The sequence below is a fragment of the Zingiber officinale genome, chromosome 7A (assembly GCF_018446385.1).
Source record: "Zingiber officinale cultivar Zhangliang chromosome 7A, Zo_v1.1, whole genome shotgun sequence".
In the NCBI taxonomy this organism is placed as follows: domain Eukaryota; kingdom Viridiplantae; phylum Streptophyta; class Magnoliopsida; order Zingiberales; family Zingiberaceae; genus Zingiber; species Zingiber officinale.
In genome coordinates this window covers 37,103,029-37,120,694 of record NC_055998.1, presented here as the reverse complement: position 1 = coordinate 37,120,694, position 17,666 = coordinate 37,103,029, and the positions used below count along the sequence as shown (strand labels likewise).

The following is a 17,666-nucleotide window of genomic DNA, read 5'->3' as shown; positions in this document are numbered from 1 at the left end:
CTTTATGATTGACTCGTTCTTGCTCTGCCCAACTACAACAGGTTTGTTCATTTTATCTTGCATAACTCAAGTAGAAACATTCAATAAGATTGCTTAGCTTGCAACCACTGGATGCAGTAGATTCTACTATCGGTCTAACTCGTGTTCTTAGCTTTAGAAATACTTATCACTAAAATCGATTTTGATGCCTCCAGCATAATAAAATAGTGTTGTGGTTCTACAAGGCTGTTTGCTGCAAGTGGGAACTACAAGGCTTGTCCAGTGCGGTCCTACTTGATTCACGACCTTTGATTACTTTTTCATAGATTATTCTCCACATTTGTTATCATCGTGAAGGATACAACGGTTGATGATTGCTTTTTGTTTTTTGTGTTCAGTTTTCTTGCAAACTGTCACTTTGTTAGCTAAATTCAAATCACCGGAGCAATACATTGCTTCTTAGGATCCACGATGAGAGATTTAGACATTAAACCAATGAAAGTGGGTCAGTTATTTAGTGCCCTTCACTTTCATCAACATGCTTTTTGAACTTGTATGATGCATTAATTATCTATAAAACAACTTACAATGGAAAGGAAAGGTTAAATCTACTTTAGCAAGAAATAGATTTTCCAATCAAGTTCACTTGGTTTGAATACAATAACCAAATCTTATCCTCTATATATTTTGATGTGCATATTTATTATAATTTTACATATCTAACTGTAATATTTATTGGTGATTAGTATCTAATCATTCTTGAGTGCTGCATAAATTGTGTTTAGAATTTAGACGAATTAAAAGTGGGGTACCTCTAAGATTAGTTGGACACCTGAATTTAAAAAAAAAAACAAAAATTAAGTAAAGCTGCTTGTTCCCACCTGAAGCAATCAATTCAGAGTGATCAACCAAGAACATGTCATGACACGGAGAATCACTAAGCAATAGCGATAGCTTTGTTTAATACCCACAATGATCACAGGAAGAAGAACAATGTTGCCTGAGCCGCCAATCGATCCCCTGCTTTTGATTCCTAATGAACTTTCCTCAAATCCACATCCCTTTCACAATTCTTCATTCCGCTAATTAATTAATCTATCAAACGTCAAATGGGACTGCAAAGAAAATGTAGAACAGATTCCTGAAACATTGTTTGTGGCCATGGATTCCTCCCGGGATTGCTAGGATTCTAGCTGCTCTGTTTCGTGCCAAGAGAACACGACGTCTCCGAGCTCTGCTTTCACGTCCTCCCAGCAGAATTCGGCGGCGTCGCTGATGCAGTCGTGCTGCAGTCTCATCTCCACCAGCAGAAGCGGCGACACTACCTCCGACACATCCACTGAGAGTACAGAGCCACAACCCCCCACCGCCGTCGCCGCCGACTTCTCTGTCACCACCACGAAGCCGAGTTTGCTTCCGGTGACTTGGATCGTGTCCATGATCTTGTCGATGGTGTGCGTGGAGGTGAAGCGCCTCTCCTTCTTGGCCTTTGCGTCGTCGAAGAAGGGGGAGAGGTCGAGCCCCGAGGAGAGGGAAATTATGTCGAACGCGTTCATGGCATGCGCAGCGGTGAGAGGGGGCGGCGAGAGGTTGTCGAGCTGGGAGTCCAAGCTGAGGGAGCGCTTGAGCCAAGGGTGGTCGAATAGGTTGGCGATGGTCATCCTGGTGTCGGGATTGGGGTCGAGGAGGCGGACGAGAAGGCGGCGCGCCGGCGGCGAGATCCACGGAGGGAGCTCGTAGTCGCGGCGGTGGATCCGGCGGTACATGACGGCGAGGTTAGCGTCGTCGAAGGGGAGGGAGCCGGCGAGAAGGACGAAGAGGATGACGCCGCACGACCAGGCGTCGGCCGCGGCGCCGTCGTAGCCCTTGCGGCGGAAGACCTCGGGGGCGGTGTAGGCCGGCGTGCCGCAGGCGGTGAGCAGGAGGCCGTCGCGGAGCCGGTCGGGGAGGGCAGCGAGGCCGAAGTCGGAGACCTTGAGGTTGCCGTCGCGGTCGAGGAGCAGGTTCTGGGGCTTGACGTCGCGGTGGGCGACGCCGCGGGCATGGCAGTAGTGGAGGGCGGAGACGAGCTGGTGGAAGTAGCGCCGGGATGCGTGCTCCGGGAGTCGGCGGCGGGCGACGCGGCCGAGGAGGTCGCCGCCGGGGGCGTGCTCCATGACGAGGAAGATCTTGGACCGCGTCGCCAGCACCTCGTAGAGCCTGAGGATGTTGGGGTGAGAGAGGCGGCGCATGGCGGCGACCTCGGTGAGCACGCTGTCGGCCATCCCCGTCTCCACCATCTCCGCCTTGTCGAGGATTTTCACGGCGACGTCGGCGCCGTCCGAGACGGAGCGGGCGAGGTAGACTTTCGCAAAGGTGCCGCGGCCAAGGAGGCGCCCGAGCTCGTACTTGCCGAGGAGCACCTCTTGGTGGCGGCGCTTGGCGGCGGCGGCGGCGGCGGCGTCGGTGTCAATGGAAGGCGATGGTTGTCGGCTGCCCATCAGATGCTTGCTCTAAAACTTCCTCCACTTCGCCTCCATTTGTGATCGGGTGAAGTGGTGGGTCTCTTTCAGGTCCTTTATTTATAGACCTCATTAAGATGCCTTTACATGCTGCTTAACTTTTTAATTGTATTATAATACGATTATAATTTTAATTAGCCACTAACTGATTTATTACTTTAAATTCATTAATAACCGTTGAAGGGACATTTATGTAAAATACTATTGAGTAGAGTTTAAGTTTAATAAACTATGGGATATTATTATATAAATATACAAGTACAATAATCAACAATTTATATTTAATTTATTTTTAAAAAAATGAATTTGGTGTATTTTTTTTATATATTGTCTTTTTCTCCTCTCTTTCACTTATTTTAAAAAGATTAAAAATAGAAAAAGAATTCACCTTTTATTTTCTACATAAAAATGATTAATTTCCATATTCAGTAAAAAAAAATACTAAAATTGAGTAATTTGATTTAAAATTCTAAATGTTTTTAAGGTAAATTGATCCCTTAACATATATATATATATATATATATATATATATATATATATATATATATATATATATATATAATTATTAAAATTTTAGGGATATTAGCATGAATTTTTCACAAATCATAATTCATTGTAAAATTTGAACTTAATAAAAACAACATTAAAATGATTTCTAAAAATGTAAATTATTGTTGACTGAATTTTAAAACAATTATATTTGTTAAAATTAGACTTGATATATAGTTAGCAAATTTTAATTACCATAAGTGACAATTTCAATTATATTCATAATGATGATATGGTGGAAAATTAATGATAAAATAATTGCAGCTTCAAATTTCAAATTAGTTTGATAATCATCTTAGGTAATTTGTCTTAGAACACCTATAAAATTGATTAATATTGCCTATGCCATTTTGATTAAAATAAGCAAAGCACTCTTTGAATTATATAAACTAAATTAAATTAGATTAAAAATTATTTTAAACTAAGTAATTGTATTTGCCTAAAAAATTCATTTAGAATTAATTATTTTCGCTTTAATTTTTTTTTTTTATTTAACGCATGTTTCTCAACGTTGATATTCAACAAAATGTTATCAAAAGTGGGGAAAATATATTTAAAACTCATTTGGTTATGGTAAGATGAGCATAAGTTTTATAATTACGTAAATTAAATTACAATAAAAATAATTTAAAATTATGTAATTTTATTTTGGGCAATTATCAAAAAAGTCTCTGAAGTTGATTATTGTCCTACTTAGGTCCTTTTTTTACATTTATTACTGATACTCATGGAGGGAGAGTCAAAGGTTACCTAATTATTCATCTTTGTTTGGCCATTACCTTTGGTCTTTAATTAATGCAGATTAAAATTTTGTCACGAATTAATATAACTTTTAAATTTGTCTTTTGATTAAACAAATTGACGATCCATCTATATTTACTCTTAAAGATGGACGATCGTCGTCATTAGTTGGTGGTAAAAGATGATCTCGTCATCTTAAAAGTTCCTCTAGAACCGTTCTACATATTTTGTAAGGAATAAATCATCAGGAATTATTCAACTTTACCCGACTGGTCTTCTAAAATAGGGAGCACGAGATAGGGATGGAGTCAGCACGAGCCCAATGTGGGTAGCTGGTCCGGACAAAAAAAAATATTACACAACCCAGATAAAAAAAATATATTATTACACAGCCCATTGGCCTGTGCACTTGCGGCGCCCTCCTACAGCGAGTAAGGAAGTTCAATAAAACATAATCCTAATTCCCTAAACCTATGATGACGCTGACATCTTTCTTCATTTGAAATTTACTTTTGAGTGAATTTACTTTCGAACTATATTTAATGGCTAAATCTCAATGTTTGATTTAAGGTCTCGTTGTGATTTGTGAACTGAAATCAGCCTCTCTCCCGCTAGGTATTGACGTCGCACTTGCAAAGCAAAGAGCTTCAGCCACGACACTACTGTCGAGCCTACCGCTAGAACTAGACCGAGAGAGGTGCCCTCCACAATGTGCCTATCGACGATAGACGCAATTTACCTACATTGAACTAATATCGTAACTCCACCCCTTGTACGAGATAATTCAAAATAATATTTACATCAGTCAGAAATCAAGTCATTCCTCATTGATGGTAAATCCTATTCGAATACTAAATCGGCTACGCCCACCATCATCATTCACGAACCAACATTCACCCGCTGACAACGATTATCAACGATTAATCAGGAGATTAATTAAATTACAGCAAAGATGACGTGATATGAATACGGTCCCAAATGATTTTAAGAATCCTTGATAGAATTATTTTTTTAAAAAAAAGTTCTGACAATTAATGTTACAAATCTATGAATAAAAAAAGGGTGGACAAATTTAGTTCGGATCCTCTGTCCTGAACTTTCTCTGTCCCCATGTCCCACTGCCGATCGGACGGTCCAGATTGCATCTCAAGGCATCATGACATCTTTAAGATGTGTGCAATATTCTTGTGATATGCAATGCATCTTTGAGATTCAATCTGGACCGTCCGATCGGCAGTGGGACATGGGGACAGAGAAAATTCGGGACAGAGGATCCGAACTAGGACAAATTGTTGGTGTTAAGAGGTGAAAGGTGCCTCTTACCTTTCATTTTTCAACTTTTTCACCTTTCTCTATTAACGGAGGTAGAGGAAGAATTATCTTCCTCTATAAAAGAACATCCAAGACAAGTGGTGCAAGAGAGAAGGAGGGATGTATGCATCAGGAAAAGGTTGCTATGTTGTGTACACATATGAGATCGAAGCACAACAGGACTATTGTCAGAATTCTACCGAGACTGTGTGTCTTGCAGAGAAGAAGAACATCCGAGACTTGAGATTTAGTTCGTGGAATCATGAACAACTTTTCGATTCGTTCATGATCATTCTTCCTACGACAAGTTATTTTTCGATGTCTTCTCCGATCTTCTTCTCCGAACATCACTGTGAGTTTTTCGTTTTGTATGAAAAGTGAAGATCAAGATCTATTATGGGAGATCACTATGAGTTTTACAGTTTTTGTATTTATATATTTTTCATACTTTAGAACTATCAACAATGGTATGAGCAATAGTTCTAAAAATTCATGAAACTTACTCCTATGTCGGGAGATCATTGCTTGTCGGGGACAACATCTCGAAAGAGGGATGTTGTCAGCGACCGCGTCGCTCACTGGTAGAAACATTGTTGTTGTGAATAGTGCTACATCGGGTCGAAAAAAATACGACAGTGTCACGATTTCCATCGAAGTCGGGCTTCGCATGGTGGAAGGTCGTTGGCAACATTTTTCTTGGGATCGACGAGAGCATCCTGGTTAGCCGAGGATGCGCCCGTGGCTGCCGCGCAGTTGTGGGTCGCCTCTCATTGTTTTTGTGCAAACATACGCCGATGACTACGTTGGACCAAGAGCGACCAACGTCCGACGTCGGAAAGGGCCGACAACTATCCCAGGATGATGACGGTCGACGACTACATTCGTCGTGGTTCGTGAGGCGTGAAGGCGTGCGGCGAAAGCGACAAAGAAGACGAAAGGTTTCTTCATGCGCACACAGTAATTAAAGTTTTTTTGCAATACAAAAAAGAAAAAGTTATCTATGTGCACATTTTCTCTATAAAATCAAAATATAAAAAAAAATCAGAAAATAACAATAATATATGATATATATTATTTAATGGTTCATTGAACCAGATCTATTTTAATCCAAATTAGCCCATCAGATCGGGTTTTTGACCCAAGTATGATTTAAACCATTAGTTGATTTAATCAAATCAGTTTTAGTTCAATAAAGACCTAGTTCTGATTTAAATCATTGGTTGGTTCAACCAGATCAATTTGATCCGATCAAATCAAGAGCTGGTTCAAATCATTAGTTGATTTATACAGACTAATTTGACCAGATTAGTTTGGTCCAATCTGACCCAATCTGTGATTTAAACCATTAGTTGGTTTAACTAAAATATATTAGATTTATTCTAATGGGTTAGACTTAAATCAATGGGTATTGGTTTAATTAAATGGATCAGAGTTTGATTAATAAGTCTGAGATTAACTTAAATGGACTTAAATTAAACAATAATAGAAAATAGGTACAGAAGATCCCTATCCAATTAGATTAGTTCTAACGAGGACATTAGACAAAGCTTAAGATCTAGATTCCCAATCGACTGATCAAATAGGTCAGTTGATTTAGACTCCTGAAAATAAAAAAGATTTATTTTTTATTAATAATGTTGGTTCTATATCTGTATAAATTAAATTAAGCCGGTTTTGTACTCGTTAGTTAATTTTGTACCGACTTATTTAATTTCAATTTATAGATGACATGGATGATTACCAGTCCTGAAAACTCGAACAAGAAGAGTTTTCAATCCTGAATAATTATAGGACATGGGCATTGATTCGTTTATTGTCGGAGAATCCAAAGGTGGTAGCACACCAAATATGGAGGCTCTCCAAAGGGATAATCTTATATGCGTAGTTGTGTGTAGAACTACTTCACCATGAGTTCCTAGAGGAAGATCTTGAAGAATTTGAGAAGGATCCAGAGGAGGATCTTGAAGAATCTAAGGAGGATTCTGAAGAACTTTCGATGATAGATCAAATTGAAAATCTTGAAGTTGGTCTATCTGAGATTGCCTCAAATAAGTCCAGGTTGAAGGGGATTATGTTGGCCACTGTACTAGTGTCTGTCCTAGTGGGAGTGGTGTTAGCCTATCTAATTTGCTAGAGTTCTGTTATTGTTATTGTCATTATGTATGAACAGTATTAGTCTATTTAGTTCATGTTAGTTTGTTATATGTTAGCAATATGCAGCATGTTTATATGAATGATATGTTTATTCATATGCTGATTACTCTACATGATACATAATAAATGATTAGTTCATCTTAGTAAATGATTAGTTGATTTAATTAAAGAAATTATGATAGAATAATGATTAAAATGATAAACCAGGTTGGGTAACGTCGAGCATGGGGTGATCGTGTCACGCCCCGGGGAAGTCCCTGTCCGAAGAAAATTTCGACAGCACCTCCCCTGTACGGCTGACAATCTGAAGCATTTCTACAGACACAATATACATCAGTCACATGCAGTTGGAATATATACACAACCACGCAGTTAATAATCTCAGCATACACGGCTGGACAAATATAACAACAACCATGCAGTTATATATATTTTTATCAGCCCACTTGGCTGAAATCAAAACCAACACGGCGGAAAAACATAAATACAAGTCCATACAAAACAAAACAAAATACTGCTAGCCGGCTAGGCTTACACCACACAACAACATAACACTATGTAAACAAAACCGGAACACAAAGTCAAATACACAAATTTCGTATAGCAAAATAAAATAAACACAAGCGGAGACAGGTCTTCTGATGTGACGTGGGGACCAGTAGACAGGATACTCCAAGCGACTCCATAAACAACCTGGTATCTGGAAAAGATAGTGTCAACGGGGGTGAGTTCAACAACTCAGCGAATACCAATAGACATGTCTAGTAAGATATATCTAACAGCAATAAACATGGAATACAACTTCCTAATCATATATAGGAAAAATGCAAAACTGAAAGGTAACTGAGGAAGCTGTACTCACCAGGAACTCCTATCCAGAACAAAAGGGTCGTCAAACCGAGAGTGTCATAAATTCTGTATGTATGTCAAACATATGCATCCAACCAAATGCAGCAAATAAATGCAGCAAGCACAAGCAATAAATGCATCAATGCGTATGATGTCAATGACATGGTCACCCCTGACACCAGTCAGCCATCTCACACACAATGGTGAAACCGAGTGGGTAGGCTGTGACAATCGTGCACTTTGACGTCACTACTCCTGATGAGTGACTGAGTGGACGGGATGCTGTCGAAGTACACCTGTCCTCCTACCCCAAATCATAAGTGGGGGAGTGCAATGCTCTCATCTCCCGATACACGATGACGGGGAGGGATCCCTGACGTGCTACCATGCTGCGTCACACTACCCATGAGCGGACCAACGGAGCACCGACAGAGCCAAACTGACGTGCTACCACGCTGCGTCACGCTACCCATGAGCGGACCAATGGAGCACCGAACAATGATGAAACTGGCGATATGCTCTACAATAATGGAGCAGCCTATCACGCAACATGCAATCATGCGAATGATGCATGATACTAAGCATGACAATATCCTGAACCAAATCCATATATATATAAAAATGTGTACCCTAATACCAGTAAGTCAAATCCACAGATCTAGGGTATACAGGTCCTCTATGGTATAACAACCTAGGTCCTGAACATATCCACCTCCATAAAATATGTACCAACAATATACATGGATCAAAGCAAAAGGGTCTAGGTACACAGATCAGATATGATATAAAAATATAGGTATATATGCCAGATAATAAAAATCCAGAATCTAGTCCTAAACTCAGTAAAGCATGGTATGTCACTTACTCTAGGAACTAAGGTACTCATGGCAATAATCACGAGGTATAAACATGAATATATAACAAGCGACAAAACAAAACATGCTATGGGTATCAAACCGTGACATACCAAAGACAAACATGATCATTGCTTGTAGTTATAAAATACTATGCATATCCAATTGACAAAATCATAAAAGATAAGTCAAGAGGTACCCGTCTTTATACGTAGTCTGTATCACAATAAATCTCGTATCAAGACGTTTGTCTCCAAACAAAGTCTTGCAAACACATAACGCATGGTACAACTAGGTCAAATATGAACTAGTGAGCTAATTCTATCATGAACTAAATAGCTAACTTATCCCTAATCAGATTAGGAATCCATTCTCGTTAGTCCAAATAAATTTAACTCAATCCATAAACCCTTATCATCCTACCAACTCACCAAATTTGTCGTAGCTAATGGTGGCTCACGACTGAAAGGGTTTCACTATCGAAAGATGATCTACTGCTGCCCATTTTTTTTCCTGCTAACATAATAATTCTGAATCAACTATTCCAACCCAATTAGGAGTTGCTATAAAGCATAGTCAATCACAACAACTTAATATAGACCAACACTAAATGTAATAAATCCATGGCACAACTTACCCAATTTGGCCCTCCTCTGTTGAATCGCAGTCGGAGAAGTTGCTGCCGGATATGCTGGCCGGAGCTAGGTGGAGCCGCTAGCCTCCAAATCCACACTAAAATTCCCAAACCCTACTGTATAGGTCAAATATCCATCATATAGCTTACAATTCCAGTACAGGTCATGAAATCAAATCCTACTAATCTAATACCTTGCAAGCTTCACTCCAAATCCAGATTAGCAGCCTTCTCTCAGGCGAACTCCACTTGTTACTGTGGTGGTGAACCGGCAGAGAACAACAATGGTACTAAGGCATCGGGTCAGAGGGGCGGCGACTGAGGAGGATCACAACTAGGGCACAGTGGCGGAAATCGGAGGGCTCTCGGTGGCTGGCGGTTAGGGCACATGGAATTAGCCGGCGACGAGAGCTCGGGTGGCTAGCGATCGGCCCCGACGCTGTGGCGTCAGGAGTGGGACGTCGACGCTAGGGCAGAGGGGAGTCGGCGGCCAGCAATCGGGTGGTGTCGGGCGGTCCAGTCGGTGCCGCTGGAAGGGAGAGGGAGGCAACGACGCGATAAAGATCACGGTGCTAGCGTGAGGCGCCGACGCTCAGATCAGAAGAGGGGGAAGAATTTCAAGAGAAGAAGGAGAAGAATAATCATGCGGCACCGGTTGGTGGAGCAGTTAGGGCATGGAGAAAATGAAGAGGAGGGGAAGGAGATGAGGAAATCGGAAGAAGGGATCGGCGCCAATGAGGGCTCGGGAGAGGGCACAGGGGAGGAGAAGAAAATTAAAAGAAAAAAGAAAATGAAAGAAAAAGGAAAAAATGCAACTTTTCCTCGTTTAAATGGGATAGCCTAAATAGGCTTTCCCGGGTCCCATTTTTATCCCCGTAACTTGAGCCATACAAGCTCCGAAAAATTTCAGAAAAATTTCTAAAAATTCCGAAAAATTTCCTGATCATTATTCACCATTTTCCGGTATTTTACAGACCGACCCGGCCCCACGGATGTTTCCCACCGGCCACCAAGGTAAATCGGGAAGCGCTCGCAGCAGGCAACCCAGTACCCTAGTATCCTTTAGTTGCATGCCTCATTTGGAGGAAAAATTTCTACAAATTCGCCATAGCTGGGGCTCGAATCGCGGGTGCCTGAGTGATAACCTGGATGCCCTACCGCTGCACCATAACCTCGGGGGCTTATGATAGAATAATGATTAAGTTCATTAGTTAGGATGTGTGTACTAGTATTGATCAATGTTGATTTGATTGGTTATACGAATGATGAGTAAAAACATAGTTATCACTTGATTTTGTAAACCAACTCAAATTAACATTAAGTCAATCATAAATTGCATGCATATGAATTACACTAAATACTAAATAATATATTTATTTATATTAGATCATGACAAATAAGAATATCATGGTTAAACTCAATAACAGAGAGAAATTATATGAGGATAACTATAAAATTTGACAGCTCAAGATATAATATGTTCTTGAGAAAACAGAAGTTCTTGAGGTTGTAAAACAGGTTATGGAAGAACCTGTAGATGGTCCCACTACACAGAACATACGAGATCTTGATGCCTATAAGGCATGGAAGATAAATGACTTCATTACCAATGGAATATTGATTAGTTTAATGGTGGATGACCTAGTTTTTTAATATGAGCCGTATTTTACGGCTCATGCAATCTAGGTAACCCTTAAGGAGAAATACAGTGGAATAAGTTTGAGCAAGCTTCGACAGCTGACGATTAAGTTTGACAGCTACAAGAAGCGTCTGAATCTTTCAATGGTTCAACACCTTAGGAAGATATCGAATATGATTTGGGAGCTTAAAACTGTTGATCATGAGTTTATCGATGAACAATAAGTTCAAGCAGCTATTCGTTCCCTTCCAGATTTTTGGAAGACGATAAAGTAGACCCTAACTAACAGTGAGAGTAATAAGATTTTCATTGACGTCTCACGCCATGTAAAATTGGAGGCGGAGAGAATTGAATCCGCAAGGATTTCTGTACTAGCCTATGTGGCTATTGGTTCTGTTAGATCATCTGGATCTAAGAAAAATAAATGGTTCAAGAAGGGGAAGGGAAAGAAGAAAGAAGTTGCTGCTGTGGGACAAGGCCCAATCAAGAAGAAAGGAAAAAAAGACTAGATTGAAACAATAATACAAATGTCTTCTTTTCCTGAGCATTTTGTTGCTAGTTCAGTGTTGTTAGCTGATTCTTATCCTTTGTGAATTATAGATTCGGAAGCAACCAACTATGTAGCTCGGGAGTGAGTTACAATTGTAGAGTACTGACGGGTACCAGCTGGCAACAAATGGATCTATGTAGGAAACAATGCAAGAATTGATAGTCAAAGGAGTCAGCACTTGCAAACTCAACCTCTGTGGTAGTAGTGTTTCATTTCTACATGATGTCCTGTATCCTCCTAAAATTTGACGAAATCTTGTTTCCGTTACAGGTCTTCTTGATTTAGGGTACTGTATTAATTTTATAGTCGGAGTGTTGAACTTAAGATTGACTCAATGTCAATTGAATATGATTTTTTTTGTCAAATGGTTTTATGGTTCTTGATGTAGAACCAGGTGTCAATTGTGCATTTGAGGGTTGTTTCTCAGACATTACTCTAACTAGTAATGCATATATAACTAATGAGGTTTGACATGCTAGATTAGAACACATAGAACAAGAATGTATGAATCGGTTGGCTAGAGAGGGTATATTGGGCACTCGGGCTAAGATTCACTTATCTATATGTGAGCATTGTGTTGGATCGATACACACGTGAGAGGGGGAGGGGATGAATCATGTGGTTTTCAAAAACTCATTTTCTGATTTTGAAATCAAAGTATACGCGACGAAAAAGAATAAGAAAACACAAGAACACCAGAAAACACAGTTGGTTTACTTGGTTCGAAGCCTTCGGCGACTCCTACTCCAAGACTTAGGTCCTGCAGACCTATCGATGGGTAATCCACTAAAAGACCTCTGTCGGTACCTTCGGAAGAGGGAATCGAGTATAATGAAAGTTGAACAAGTGCAACACACTGCACTTGTCCTTTTGCAATAATTAATTACAAAAGAATTTACTGACACTTAAAGATTAAAGTGGGAGTGCTCGTGTCGATGTCAGTCTGCCAGCCGTGATCAGAAGTCCTAGAAGCAGTCAGAACCTCAAATGAATGTGTAGTAGCTCGTATAAATGTTGTGTCTCAATGCCTTCTCGAGACAACCTTATAAAAGGCATGAAAGGCACCTTCCATAGCCATGAAACACAACTCTAATGAGACAAATTCGATCCCAACCACCCGACACTTATCCACGACTACGGCCAAAATTTATCCTACGGAAGGCGCCTTCTATAGCCATGGAAGACACCTTCTATGAATATTACGAAAGTACCTTCACTGCTTGAAGACGCCTTCGACACTGTACATCCGAAGGTAATTTTTCTCCTTTTGTCCTACAAAACAATGTTAGTCCAAATAATCTACAAAACAAGTATTAGGACAAATAATAATTAATAAAGGATAGTAATTAGTTCCTGTCCTCCCAGGACCAGGAACTAGTAAAGGTCTCAACTTAGGGATCTCAAATGGACCTAAACTGGACCGACGCTTACTGTCCCTTCAATCAGGATGCGTCCTCACTTGGTCACTCTCCTCCAGTGACTTACCTTAACTTATCACTTTGCCAGACATCCGGTCAACTCGTCGACATATCTAGACTTCATGCCAGCTATCTGATCGGCCCGTTGACCTAGCTGGACTTCTTGCCAGACATCCGGTCAGCCCGTCAACCTATCTGAACTTCGTACCAGCTATCCGGTCGGCCTATTGACTTAGCTGGGTTTTCTGCCAGATATTTGGTCTGTCCGTCGACCTATCTGGACTTCGTACTGCACAATTAATCATGTGGTTAGATCATAACAGAACTTAACTTAACTTATTTGTCATTTATCAAAACCTGAGTTAGACCATTAGTGCAAACTATTGGATCGAAAAGAATTTAGATATCTCCACAATGGTATGATATTGTCCACTTTGGGGTTAAGCCCTCATGGTTTTTCTCTTGGGCTCTACCCAAAAGGCCTCATGCCAATGGAGATATCTTTTCTCTTATAAACCCATGATCTTTCCCATGTGTTTTCAATGTGGGACTATGTTTACAATCTTGCAACCCCAACAATCCTCCCCTCAAACAAAGGATCACAGGCTTCCCATGTTTGATCCTCGATCCACTAGGTCTTCCTGCCCCTCGGTCCACCCGACCTACTAGGACTTCCTTGCCTAGCCGCAACTAGGACTTCCTAATTAGTATTTGGTCCTCTTAATCTGAATATAGGAGCCCTCACTTTTTTTTTCGAGGTCAATATTGTACCCACATGGCTCAATCAGACCATAGCTCTTGTGCGCAGTCGGCGGTTAAACCTTCTAACAGTCCGGACTCTGATACCAATTGCTGGATCGAAAAGAATTTAGATATCTCGACAATGGTATGATATTGTCCACTTTGGGCCTAAGCTCTCATGGTTTTGTTCTTGGGCTCTACACAAAAGGTCTCATGCCAATGGAGATATATTTTCTCTTATAAACTCATGATCTTTCTCATATGCTTTCAATGTGGGACTATGTTTGCAACCTTGCAACCCCAACACAAACTGCACCAACACATTGTCTTGTTGAAAAAGCAACTAGGAAATCATTTGGTAAAACTATCAGAGTTGAATCATTATTGCAATTAATTCATTCGGATATTTGTGGTCCAATGAATGTGAAAGCTAGACATAAAGCTTCCTATTTCATTACATTTATTGATGATTTCTCTCATTTTGGTGATATATATTTGATTTCTCATAAATTATAAGCATTAAATTGATTTAATCATTATTTGAACGAAGTTGAGAATCAATTAAGGTTAAAACCTAACATACTGACCATGGAGGAAAATATTTGTCTGATCAATTCTAGACAATGTATAATGATTGAGAGATTATTTAACAACTAATAGTCCTAGAAACTCCACAACAAAATGAGATTGCTGAAAGAAAAAATATAACTCTTCTAGCTGTGGTTAGATCTATAATGGCACAGGATAATTTGTTGATCTCCTATTAGGGAGATGCATTATTAGTTGGGGCATATATACTTAACAAAGGATCTTCAAAATCAGTTCCATCCACCCCATATGAACGTTGGATAGACAAAAAATCAGATTAAGTAATCTGAGACCCTGGGGGGCAACTGCTTATGTTCATGATAGTTCTCACAAGTATGAAAAATTAGGACCTAGGGATAAGAAATGTATCTTTATTAGATATCATGAGACCTCCAAAGGTTATATTTTCATAGGTGAGCAACTAGATGGAACCATCTCTGAAATAGATTCGAGAGATGTGACTTTTTTTGAAACGGAGTTCTCAACCAGAGGTGATATTGATAAAAGTATTCCTTTTTTTGGAGGATGTGATATTATCAACAAGAGAGGTGTCAAAAGAGATGTCTGAGTCTAGTCAACTCAGTGGGAGTGATTTGCCAAGTTATAAGTTGACTTCTTAACAATCGAACTTACGAAGAAGTGTTCATAAGATTAAACCTAGGAAATGGTTTGAGGAAGCATTAAGATGCTTAGTTAGAGAAAAAAAGGTAAGTTGCAATGGATGAAGAAATGGAGTCAATGAGAAAGAATCAAGTTTGAGATTTAGTCGATCTTTCTCTAGACCAAAGGGTTAATTGGGAATAAGTTGATTCTCAAAACCAAGAGGAAAGTGGATAGATCGATTAATCGATACAAAACTCAACTAGTTGCAAAAGAATATACCCAAATGAAGAGTATTATTTTTGAAGAGAAGCTGATCACATCTTAGGAGTGAAGATCATGAAAGATCAATCAAAAAGGCTATTGGGTTTGTCTCAAGAGACTTATATCACTAAGATGCTACAATACTTCAATATGTCGAATTGCAACATTATATCCCAAGACTCTTGAAGAAATAGTAGGAAAAAAATCATATATCAGTGCTATTAGTTGTCTAATGTACATTATGTTGTGTACTCATCTTGCTATAAGTTATGTTATTGGTTTAATTAGTCGTTTCCAGTTAAAACCAGAATCAAGACACCAAAAAGTGGTGAAGAGGATATTAAAATACCTCAAAAAGGACAACAGATTATTGTATCTGTTTATAAGGATTTATGATGAGCCTGAAGGGCTGTACATATGTAGATTGAGCAGGAGACCTTGATGACAAAAAATCCACATCTGGCTATACCTTCTTGCTAAATGGTGGCGTCATCTCATGGAATAGCAAGAAGCATGTTTATGTAGCCTTGTCGATAATGAAAACTGTGTGGCTTGGCTTGTGTAGCTTTGTTGACAATAGAAGTTATATGGCTAGGCTTGTATAGTCTTGTCGACAATGGAAGCTGTGTGGCTTGCGCATTAGTTGTACAACAATCTGTTTGATTGAAAATGTTCCTGAAGCATTTGAAGATTGCTAAGGACAATGGGAGTTCTGTTACAATGTACTATGATAGTCAAGCTGAGGATCCCAAATATCATAGGAAATGTAAGCATATAAAATTAAGTATAATTTTGTAACGGATATTGTGGACAAGAAAATGATAATTTTTAAGTATATCCCTACACGCACTATGCTTGTAGATCCTTTTACTAAGACATTGACTAAAGAGTCATTTCAAGGATATGGGAAGTCTTTGTGACTTCATAAAATGTAACACGTTGTAAAATATCATGATCTATTCAATGTATATGTTGTTACATTTTAGATTAAAGTCTCGATGAGCATGTTGGCAGGTTGAGATTGGTCCATTCACATGGACAATCATCTCTATTTGTTAAGTATAAATATAGGTAAGACCATTACTTATGAGACAACTTATTTAGTTGTGAATAGAGACATACTTATAAATTATGGTCGCCTTGATAATTGTGTCAAAATGAAATCATTTATGCAATGATCGGAGTAAATGTACCCATCATTTACTAAATTTGCTTAAGGTTAGATTGGAATTCATATTCATATGTTGAATTCAGGATTAGACATTAGGTATGTCTAGATTAAAAAATCTATACGATGTTAAAATTTGAGAAAAACATATGCTCTTTTTAGTAAAGAGAATAACATCGTAGCATGTGTAAGTACTCCGGGGTAATTTTGATATGGTCAACTAAGTTCAGTGAGGTCCTATTGTGTTTAATCCTTGTGTCAAAGTGTGCAAAAACTTAGGAACACAAGAAGTCAAGTAGAAGACGCAGCTAGCAATAAGGATGACATGGGAAGAGAGTTGACAGGCTCGGTGCATTCGAATGACGAGATGCTACGGAAGAGTACACCGGTGAACGAGAAGGATGTGCGTGAGAGTTTGAGAGACGAGAAGCCAAGAAGGAAGGCTGCTCGAGGAGAAGGCCGGTGTTGGGTTCAGGTGAGCTCAATTTCGGACTGCTGTTGTATCACCCAAGCGAGCTGAGCAAAAAATGGTTAACAAGGGAAGTTAACCATTTTCGGATGAACAGTATGAAGGTGCCTTCAAAGACTTAGAAGGTGCTTTCTGTGAACAGTATGAAAATGCATTCAAAGGCTTGAAGGTGCCTTCAGTGAACAGTAGCAGCCTAAAGTAACCGTTTGTTACCGTTGAGTTGTGGATAAAACTTTATCCACTTGAAGGTGCCTTGAACCCTTTTAAAGGCACCTTCCACCCATGGATAGGATTTTCCAAGAGTTATAAAAAGGCCTCTAGAGTTAGGAAATATTCAACAACTTCGGTATTAAATTTTTTAATAATTCTTGAGCTATCAAAGTATGTAAAAGGCTTTGTTGGGACCTTGACGTCCGCTAGAGGGGGTGAATAGTATCTTATCCAAATCATCATTTCCTACATTTGTTAGTACACAGCGGAAAATAAAATATAAACTAACAAGAAGAAAGCTAAACCCTATAAACAATAAGGAAAGACAATAATGTTGGGTTTTTCGGACCACGAAAATCGCTTTTCGCGTCGCGGAAACCCCGAATCACCCAAAGCCGTAGATCCGTGCAAAGAAAAATTTTGAAAACACAAGTACGAGTTATAAAC

General features: G+C 39.5%; 1 protein-coding gene across 1 annotated transcript; it reads right to left on the bottom strand.

The window, feature by feature from the left end:
- Window positions 1–913: 913 nt before the first annotated feature.
- Window positions 914–2,509, bottom strand: LOC122000057 (CBL-interacting protein kinase 4-like). Its single transcript, XM_042554625.1, has one exon. It carries the CDS (start codon window positions 2,457–2,459, stop codon window positions 1,161–1,163), a length of 1,299 nt encoding a protein of 432 aa, XP_042410559.1. The 5' UTR covers window positions 2,460–2,509; the 3' UTR covers window positions 914–1,160.
- Between the last annotated feature and the right edge of the window lie 15,157 nt (window positions 2,510–17,666).